Below are 10,185 nucleotides of genomic sequence, written 5' to 3'. Positions count from 1 at the left end.
GCTGGCAAGAAATCGTGGCTCGGAGAGGCCAAGCAACTTCCCCAAGATCACACAGTCAGTGAGTGGCAGAACTGGGACTTGAACTCAGGTCTCCCTGACTCAAATCCATGCACTTGGTACCAGATTAGCATTTGATGTGTACCTCCCTGGGGCAGAGCCCAGATAGATAAGTTTCAAAGGTCTGGCCTTTCTAGCCAAGCATGCTGTTCAACAGCAGGAGGGAACTCATGAATACCTGTCCAGGCCACATTCTGCCCAGACCCCGGTCTCCAGGCTGCATGTGGACCCTCCGCTAACCTCTCTGCCTCTTTCTCTGTGTCTGTCTGTGTCTGTCCACCTCTCTCTGTGGAGGGAGGCTCCTCCCTCTTCTCTTTCATCCTCTGGATGTCTGTCCCTCTGACTCTGGCTTTCGCCTCCTCTCTGTCCTTCTTGTTTTTTCTCCATGCCTCTGTCTCCCTGCCTGTGCCTACCCTGCTCTCTCCGCAGGACTCTCCGGTGGACATGGGGGTGGCCCTGGGCCCGGCCCTGCTGCTTACCTCACTCCTGGGGGCCTGGGCAGGGCTGGGCCCTGGGCAGGGAGAGCAGACTGTGACGGTGGCCGTGGTATTTGGCAGCTCGGGGTCCCCGCAGGCCCAGGCCCGTACCCGCCTCACCCCCCAGAGCTTCCTGGACTTGCCCCTGGAGATCCAGCCGCTGAGCGTGGGCATCAACAACACCAACCCAAGCAGTCTCCTCACCCAGATCTGCGGGCTCCTGGGGGCTGCCCGCGTCCATGGCATCGTCTTTGAGGACAACGTGGGCACTGAGGCCGTGGCCCAGATCCTGGACTTCATCTCCTCCCAGACCCACGTGCCAATCCTCAGCATCAGTGGGGGCTCTGCTGTGGTCCTCACCCCCAAGGTGCCCGTTCAAAGTCATGTCTTCCCATCCCTTGAGCTTGGAGCCAGGCTGGGGCTGGGAGTGTGGGCTGAGTCTGGGCCAGGGAGATGCTTGGGTCCTAGGAAGGTGGAATTGGGGTGGGCCCAGCAAGAATGTTGGGACTGGGAGAGACATGGGTGAGGGAGGGGAAAGCTGTGGGAATGATGATTTTATGTTCTAGAAGATAAACTTTCTGAGCTGCTTTCACATTTATGACTGGATGAGGAGTAGGCAGGTGGAAAACCCACCTCTGGTTCTGAGACAGCCCTGGCTCGCCTTCTCCCTGTTTTTCTGGACTTCCTTGGTCAGGCTCCAGACACCAGCTTGAAGGCCAGGCTGGGCATGGGATCTGAAGTAGCTGGCCTGCAGGCTAGAACTTGTGGGGTCTCACTGTCTGAGACCTGGGGGAGGCAAGCCCTCGCTGTCTGTCTTGGGGGGAGAAAGTTCTAAACATGCATTCACCTGCAATCACAGCTGGGATCAGCGTCTGGAAGAACAAACACGGATGCCACACGGGAGTCTAGTAGGACTCCCTTCTGGGTCCGGGCTGGTCAGAGAAGGTCTCTTAAGAAGTGACACCGAAACTGAGACCTGGAGGGCGAGGGGGGTTGACAAGTTGTGTGTGTGGGGGTGGAGTGGGAGTGAGTGTCCCAGGCCAAGGGAGCAGTTCCAGGCAGTTCACAGTAGTGCGGCTGCTCGGAGGTGAGGAGGAGCAGAGTGTTTAGGAACAGAGAGAAGCCTGGGGAGGGAGGTGAGGTCCCGACCACATGGGAAGACTTCTGGGTTTCACCCTAAGAAAGCGAGGAGCTGAAGGTGTTGAGGGGAGAGACTGATCTATTTGCCCGTCTTTTATGCTTATATTTTTATTATGGGGAATTTTGAGCATACATAAAAATAGAAGAGTTTAATGATCCCAGGTAACCCCTATCCCAGGAGAAGGCAGTGGCACCCAACTCCAGTAGTCTTGCCTGGAAAATCCCATGGATGGAGGAGCCTGGTGGGCTGCAGTCCATGGGGTCGCTAAGAGTCAGACGCGACTGAACGACTTCACTTTCACTTTTCACTTTCATGCATTGGAGAAGGAAATGGCAGCCCACTCCAGTGTTCTTGCCTGGAGAATCCCAGGGACGGGTGAGCCTGATGGGCTGCCATCTATGGGGTCGCACAGTCGGACACGACTGAAGCGACTTAGCAGCAGCAGCAGCAGCAGCAGCAACCACTATCCCATCCAGGCCGACCATGCCTTATCCTTACTCCCACTCACTTTCCCTTCTTCTGTATTATTTTGAAGCAAAACCCAGATGCAATATTTATCTCATCCATAAATACCTCAGTACACAACTCTAGACGATAGGACTTTACAAAATAATAAAACCACCATACATTATCCTGTCTAAAAAACAATAAAAATCCCTTAACAGCAAAACACATCCAGGCAGTGTTCAAATCTTCCCCCATTGTCTCATAAATGTCATAAATGTGTATGTTAAAATCTGTTGACTTGAAGCAGGAGCCAAACTAGTGTCCCACGTGGCGATTGGTTGGTACGACTTTCAAGTCTCTGTCTGAAGTCTCCTCTTCCATCTCTCTCTCTCTTTTCCTTGTAAATTTGTTTGTTGAAGGAACTGGTTTGCTTGTCTTATAGGGTTTTCATGGAGTTATTTTTTAAAAAGATTGGGACAGTCGCAGTGTGGTGAAATCTTGGTGGGGTGGAGTGGCAGCAGGGAACCCACAGCTTGGAGAGGACTGCCCTAGTCCAGGCTAGATTTGGCAGGTCCAGGGCACTTTGTGGTGGCCAACGCAGGGGAGGGGAGGAACTTTCTCATCGCCAGGGCTCCGTAGAGGATGGAGCTTTCCCAGTTGCTTCTGGGCCTGACATTATCTCTCAGCACGGGTGACTCTCCACTCTCACAGTGCTGTAGCAAATTACAGACGCCCACTGCACCGTTTCTGAGAGGCCCATTCAGCTGGCCGGGACTGGTGGGCTCGAGTCATCTGAAGCGTTTGTTGAAATACAGATCCCTGGGCGCCATCCTCAGAGAATCTGACCTAGCAGGTGTGCATTGGCCCAGAGAATTTACATTTCCTACAAGCGCCCAGGTGACGCTGCTCCTGCCAGTCTGCGGTCCAGACTTGATCAGGCAGCAAGGTTTAAAAAATGCTCTCCAGGAGATTTTCATGGGCAGCAGGGGCTGGGAACCACGCGCGGGACCGGGGGTAGGGATGAAGGGCATAGTAGGGACAGGGGTCCCTGGGACGCCCAGCATCTTCCAATGCAGAGGCCTGAGGGGGGTTAACCAAGGGGCGGGGCAGTCAGGCCACGCCCCGCTCAGGCTCCGCCCCCGCCCCGCAGGAGTCGGGCTCCGCCTTCCTGCAGCTGGGCGTGTCCCTGGAGCAGCAGCTGCAGGTGCTGTTCAAGGTGCTGGAGGAGTATGACTGGAGCGCCTTCGCCGTGATCACCAGCCTGCACCCCGGCCACGCTCTCTTCCTCGAGGGCGTGCGCGCCGTCACCGACGCCAGCTACCTGAGCTGGCGGCTGCTGGACGTGCTCACGCTGGAGCTGGGCCCCGGCGGGGCGCGCCAGCACACCCAGCGCCTGCTGCGCCAGCTCGACGCCCCGGTGCTGGTGGCCTACTGCTCGCGCGAGGAGGCCGAGGTGCTCTTCGCCGAGGCGGCTCAGGCTGGCTTGGTAGGGCCCGGGCCCGTGTGGCTGGTGCCTAGCCTGGCGCTGGGCAGCACCGACACGCCCCCTGCCGCCTTCCCCGTGGGCCTCATCAGCGTCGTCACCGAGAGCTGGCGCCTCAGCCTGCGTCAGAAGGTCCGAGACGGCGTGGCTATCCTGGCCCTGGGCGCCCATGGCTACCGGCGCCAGCACGGTGCCCTGCCCGCCCCAGCTGGGGACTGCCGCGCCCACCCTGGGCCCCTCAGCCCTGCCCGGGAGGCCTTCTACAGGTAGGCACCTGCCCAGGGCATCCGATCTGAGGGGAGTGCTTCAAGGCCCGTGGTGGCAGGGAGTTTGGGCTTGCCTGTGACACCTTGCTCTAGCTGTGTGACCTGGGGCCGAGTGACCTCACCTCCCTGGGCCTTAGTTTCTTCATCTGAGAAAAGAGCGGGGTGTGAGAGTGTGGTGAGGACCTCGGGGGTCAACGTAAGGAAACAGAGCAGTAAATACACAAATGCGGCCTGCTGGTGGTGGTGATGAGGCAGGAGGTGGGAGGGTACTTCCGGGTCTGGGCTGGGCTGCAGGCAGGACTCAGGGGACACTGGCTTCTCCCCTCCTCGCAGGCACCTGCTGAATGTCACCTGGGAGGGCCGGGACTTTTCCTTCGGCCCTGGTGGGTACCTGGTCCAGCCCACCATGGTGGTGATTGCCCTCAACCGGCACCGCCTTTGGGAGATGGTGAGAAGGGGGTGAGCCCAAGGGCCCTCGGTATCCTTTCATTGTGTCCCCCCTCCTTGCCCCACAGCTGAGCAGAGAGTCCCATCTGCCCCTTATCCGGCCCCTCATCCTTCAGATCTCAGCTGAAACATCTCCAGGTCCTCCAGGGTGGGTGAGGCACCTCTGCTCTGGGCTCCCACACCACCCCGGCCTCCTGCCACTATAGAACTTATTAAGCACTCTTATTACACAGTCCTGCCCTTGGAGGAGTAACTCACAGCTGTGTTGGCTAGATGGATGGAAACAAATAGACTTTGGGGAGATCCTTGCTTATGAAAGAAGGTTTGCAAAGCATTATGGGAGTAGAGAGGAGGGGCAGAAATTGATTCTGCCTTCAAAGGAGGAAACTGGAGAAGTCTTCTCAGAAGTTGGGACATTTGGCCTGGGGGCTATAGACGGTTGAGTAGGAGCCCACCCAGAAGAGATACTAGTCTCGTAGACCAAGGGGAAGAAGGATGCGAAGCATTTTTAATCGATGTGTTCAGGGGTGTGGAGACTGGGGAAGAAGGAAGGGGTGATGGAGAGAATTGAACCTGAACGTGAAGGGTATTGAGTGCTGGGCTAAGGACTTTGTGTGAGGGTCCAGGGAATGAGTGTAGAGAGACAGGCTCAGGTCTGGGCTTGAGGAAGACACCCTGGCCCAGCAGCAGGGAAGTGTGGAAGCTGGACTGGAGAGTGTGGGGAACAGAGGCCGCGGAGGCTGCAGGAAGGTCTTCTCTTCTGGGCGTGCCCAGCCCTTTGCCCTGACTCTCCTGTTCTCCAAACTCTCTCACCCCAGGCCCTGCTCTGGCCTGTCCCATGCGATCCTAGGAGTGGTGGGGGATTCTTGGCCTTGGCATGCCCCCCTGATAGAAGCCATACCTACAGGATGGGCATAGTAGGGCTGAAGGTCCCAGGCTGAGGCCGGTCACCCTCTGCAGGTGGGGCGCTGGGACCACGGCGTCCTGCACATGAAGTACCCCGTGTGGCCTCGCTACAGTGCCTCCCTGCAGCCCGTGGTGGACAGCCGGCACCTGACGGTGGCCACGCTGGAGGAGCGACCCTTTGTCATCGTGGAGAGCCCCGACCCTGGCACAGGCGGCTGCGTGCCCAACACTGTGCCCTGCCGCCGGCAGAGCAACCACACCTTCAGGTCCGCCAGAACACATGGGGGTGGGGGGGGTGTGATGTGAACTGTGCACCGCTGAGTGATGGTGGGCGAGTGTGTGTCTTACGCTCGGGAATGGGGGCAGGGTCCGCACATCAGGCTGAGAGAGCCACTGGCTCTGACCCCAGTGGTCTTCTCGGCGGCAGCAGCGGTGACGCAGCCCCCTACACCAAGCTTTGCTGTAAGGGCTTCTGCATCGACATCCTCAAGAAGCTGGCCAGGGTGGTCAGGTTCTCCTACGACCTGTACCTGGTGACCAACGGCAAGCATGGCAAGAGAGTGCGTGGTGTGTGGAACGGCATGATCGGGGAGGTAGGCCTGCCCCCAGGCCACCCGAGCCCCCCTGCCTGCCTCCCCGCCCCGCCCCAACATCCATCAACCACCCCCAGATGGTCCCTTAGGTGTTTCCTCCTGTGCTGGGGCTCCGTCGGGGTGAGACCCAGGCCCAGCTCCCACAGGTCTCCGAGCTGGCACAGGGACTGTATTGGCACCAGTGATGACTCCGGGGGTGGAGCTCTGAGGACTCGGGTGGAGGGTGCTGGCAGGGGGGCCAGGAGGGGAGCGGGAGTCCCTCCTCCGATCTGGGCCTGACCCTCAGGTGTACTACAAGCGGGCGGACATGGCCATCGGCTCCCTCACAATCAACGAGGAGCGCTCTGAGATTGTGGATTTCTCCGTGCCCTTCGTGGAGACGGGCATCAGTGTGATGGTGGCCCGCAGCAACGGCACCGTCTCCCCTTCGGCCTTTCTGGGTGCGGCTCAGGGCCATGGTCGGGGTGGCGAGGGTGGTGCGGAGGGACCCCCAAGTGGATGTGTGGAGCCTGGGGTGGGCCCTTGGAGGGCAAGCACTGTTGTGATAGGACCCTGTCCCAGAGCAGATGGAGAGGGGAGACCAAGGCTTGCTGGGGAGCCTGGTCTCCCTAGGGGTGGCATCTCCCCTGGGGCTCCACTGCTCTGAGAGTCAGAGACCCCTCTGCTCTGTCCAAGGGGCTAGTGACCACGTGGACCCACCTGCCTGCACCCAGGCCTCCTCTGAGCCGCCTCCCTCTGTTCCCAGAGCCCTACAGCCCTGCCGTGTGGGTCATGATGTTCGTCATGTGCCTCACGGTCGTGGCCATCACTGTCTTCATGTTCGAGTACTTCAGCCCCGTCAGCTACAACCAGAACCTCACCAGCGGCAAGAGTAAGCTCCCACTTGGGCCTGGGAGGAGGGAGCAGGCTTGGAGCTTCCCGGAGGGGTGGGCTCAGGGCTTCAGGTGGAGGGGGTGGGGGAGGTTAAAGAGTGAGAGGATGGGGGAGTGGGGTGGGGGGAGCCTTTCAGAGAATGCCCCCTAGTGGGGGTTCCTGGCCTTCAGACAACATGCAGGGGGACCCATCATATACATGAGAGGGAGAAGCAAAGTGAGTTGATGTGCTCTGGGGTGGGGATGGCCAGGGATGGGGTTAGTGGAGACAGGAGCCATGGACTCAGGTAGGCTGGACCTGATGCCCTCTGTGCCGGGCAAGAGGAACCCCAGCGTCTGCCCTCTCGCCCCCAGGGTCTGGGGGCCCGTCCTTCACCATCGGCAAGTCCGTGTGGCTGCTCTGGGCGCTGGTCTTCAACAACTCGGTGCCCATTGAGAACCCCCGGGGCACCACCAGCAAGATCATGGTGCTGGTGTGGGCCTTCTTCGCTGTCATCTTCCTTGCCAGCTACACTGCCAACCTGGCCGCCTTCATGATCCAGGAGCAGTACATCGACACCGTGTCCGGACTCAGTGATAAGAAGGTTCTGCAGCCCCTGCTGTTGGAGGGTGGCGGGGAAGGGGATGCCGCAGGCAGGCAGGGGCAGGCCTTGGGTGGGACACAGGACAGATGGAGTCAGCGGAATCTGAACTGGAGGCGGGAGCAGGAAGAAGCCGGGGAGCCTGGGGAGGAGAGAAATGGCTTAAGTCCACTTAGTATGTTTTGAGTGCATCTTTCCTTGTCCTGGCCTCCGTGTCTTTGTTTTTAAGACACAGGCTTGGTGCAGTCAGTCTCTACGACAGTTCTGCCATTCCTGTGCGGAGTCCAGGCTGCGGGAATGGGGTTGGGGGTGTTGGTGCCTAGAAGGTCGGAGGAAGGGTTAGGAATGCCGACAGTGCCCTCCACCCGCAGTTCCAGCGGCCACAGGATCAGTACCCGCCCTTCCGCTTTGGCACGGTGCCCAACGGCAGCACGGAGCGGAACATCCGCAGCAACTACCGCGACATGCACACCCACATGGTCAAGTTCAACCAGCGCTCGGTGGAGGACGCGCTGACCAGCCTCAAGATGGGGTGGGTCTGCAGTCCTGCTCCCACCCTCTGACTGTCTCTACCCACGTGTCTCCCCGAGAGACCCAAGGTGGGGATGGTGAGGCTGGGCTGCCCGGTAGGACTCCCGGGGAGGGGCAGAGTGAGACAAAAATGGACACGCACCAGGGCCCAGGGGCGCAGCTATGGTACTGACCAGGGCTCAGCCTTGCCCCAAGCATTGGTTATGACCTTCTTAGGGTCTTTAGGGGCCCGGAGGGCAGACAGGACGTGTCCTCCGGGGGCAGAGAGCCCCCCTGGCCTCTCTGAAGAGGAGGGAGGTGGGGTTCCCAAGCCGTGGGAGGGGGCTTCTTTGCATCCAGGACCCCAGGGAGGAGAAGGCTCTGCCCATCGCCCCCACCCCCGGGTAGTGGCCCGCGGGCTCTCATGGCCCAGATCCCCATCAGGCCCCGGGTTCGGTGCCCCGCGCCTTGCTTGATTGCCGGCCTGAGGGCTCAGCCTGTCCCCCAGGAAGCTGGATGCCTTCATCTATGACGCCGCTGTCCTCAACTACATGGGGGGCAAGGACGAGGGCTGCAAGCTGGTCACCATCGGCTCTGGCAAGGTCTTTGCCACCACCGGCTATGGCATCGCCATGCAGAAGGACTCCCACTGGAAGCGGGCCATAGACCTGGCGCTCCTTCAGTTCCTGGGAGACGGTGGGTGCAGCCTCTGAGGGGGGCCGGGGTGGGTCCCATGTGGTTGACAAAGCCCATGGCTGGGACAGCTGCCTGGGGGCTGGTTAGCATTTCCACTGCTGTTCTCTGAGTGCCCAGCGCCTGCGGGCAGGGAGAGAGGCTCTGGGGGTGGGAGGTTGGCACAGTAGTTGGGTGGGGGCATTAGGAACACTGGAGGGAGACTGGGGAGGGATGAGTTGGCCAGGAGGGAGCAGGAAATATTTGGGGAGTCCTTGACGGAGGGAGCTCAGGCCACAGCGGGGGGTGCGGTGGGGTGTCTGAACTCCTTTACTTTTTCCCAAGACCCCTCCCCTCCATTTCCATCTTTTTTTTTTTTTTACAATGGCTATCTTTTATTTATTAATTTATTTTGGCTGCACCTTGGGACATGCATGATCTTAGTTCCCTGACCAGGGACTGAACCTGTGCCCCTTGCAGTGGAAGCATGGAGTCCTAAGCACTGGACAGTCAGGGAATTCTCTCCATTTCCACCTTGAGAGGCCCTGGGAATGGTGCCAAGAGCCAGCCTAATCCCAGAGCCCCGGCCCAGGCTGGCCTTGGTACCGAGAGCTCACACCTGTGAGCGGCCCAGCTGGGCTGCTCTGAGACCCAGAGAGAGCTTTGAATTTAGAGTCCCAGTTAGATGAACTGGTTCTCCATCAGTGCTGCAGAATAATGTGAGTGATAACAGTGAAGATGCTTGCAGCCTCCCTGGGGGCCTAGCTCTTTTGTCTCTGTGTGCCCAGCTCCATGCCTGGCATGCAGGTGATCAATAAGTCTTTGACGAATAAATGAATGATAACATTTACCCAGTCAACAAGCCTTTACTGGGCATGTGGGAGGTGAGTGTGTCAGAGGCTGGCACTGCTCACCGCCCCCAGCTCCCACTCTGCTCTCCTCCCTCCTCTTTATTGACTCCCCTCCCCCCATCCGCCCCTGTAAGGCTGGATCCCTGTGTAGTCCTACAGGTGGGTGGTACCCTGGCCCCAGACCCCTCCTCACTCCAGGCGTAGGTGAGCGCTGGAAGTGTCCTCCCTGAGCCAGGTGTGCACCCCCACCCCCACCCCAGGGGAGACCCAGAAGCTGGAGACGGTGTGGCTCTCCGGGATCTGCCAGAATGAGAAGAACGAGGTGATGAGCAGCAAGTTGGACATCGACAACATGGCGGGCGTCTTCTACATGCTGCTTGTGGCCATGGGGCTGGCCCTGCTGGTCTTCGCCTGGGAGCACCTGGTCTACTGGAAGCTGCGCCACTCCGTGCCCAACACGTCCCGGCTGGACTTCCTGCTGGCCTTCAGCAGGGTGGGTGCCCATCCCGCCCTAGCCAGGCCCCAGCTGTAGGGGCACCAGCCCAGCTGGCCCCTGGCCCCATTTACAGATGTAAAAACTGAGGTCTGGAGAGGTGGCATGGCCTGCCGGCATCACGCAGCAGATGAGAAGCAGAGCCCTTCTCCAACAGGCAGGGCAGGACTCTGGAGCCAGGCTGACCTGCCATTTACAAGCTGTGTGAGTTTAGGAGAAGGAGTTCATCTCTTGGCCCCTCAGAGCTCCTCTGTAAATGCTCCCAGCGGGACATAAGAGGCGCCTAACAAATGTTAGTTTCTTCCTGGGACTGAGAGATGCCTGAGTTGATGGATCCCACCTGGGCGAGGGGCGTTCTGGTGAGGAGGACGAAGTCCATAGGGATCCACT

General features: G+C 59.4%; 1 protein-coding gene across 1 annotated transcript in view; it reads left to right on the top strand.

Annotated features, from left to right (window-relative positions):
- Positions 1-498: 498 nt before the first annotated feature.
- Positions 499-10,185, top strand: part of GRIN2C (glutamate receptor, ionotropic, N-methyl D-aspartate 2C) — an 11,301-nt gene continuing 1,614 nt past the window's right edge. Inside the window, exons 1-11 of the mRNA XM_010856488.1 lie at positions 499-900; positions 3,272-3,870; positions 4,204-4,318; positions 5,278-5,489; positions 5,651-5,816; positions 6,103-6,256; positions 6,562-6,687; positions 7,043-7,272; positions 7,641-7,801; positions 8,288-8,475; positions 9,563-9,830. Coding sequence (XP_010854790.1) covers positions 502-900; positions 3,272-3,870; positions 4,204-4,318; positions 5,278-5,489; positions 5,651-5,816; positions 6,103-6,256; positions 6,562-6,687; positions 7,043-7,272; positions 7,641-7,801; positions 8,288-8,475; positions 9,563-9,830 — 2,618 coding nt within the window. The 5' untranslated portion in view covers positions 499-501. The remainder of the gene's footprint in view (positions 901-3,271; positions 3,871-4,203; positions 4,319-5,277; positions 5,490-5,650; positions 5,817-6,102; positions 6,257-6,561; positions 6,688-7,042; positions 7,273-7,640; positions 7,802-8,287; positions 8,476-9,562; positions 9,831-10,185) is intronic.

The sequence above is a fragment of the Bison bison genome, unplaced genomic scaffold, assembly GCF_000754665.1.
Source record: "Bison bison bison isolate TAMUID 2011002044 unplaced genomic scaffold, Bison_UMD1.0 scf7180017864371, whole genome shotgun sequence".
In the NCBI taxonomy this organism is placed as follows: domain Eukaryota; kingdom Metazoa; phylum Chordata; class Mammalia; order Artiodactyla; family Bovidae; genus Bison; species Bison bison.
The sequence above is the reverse complement of the archived record's forward strand: the minus strand, read 5'-3'. Positions and strand labels throughout refer to the sequence as shown.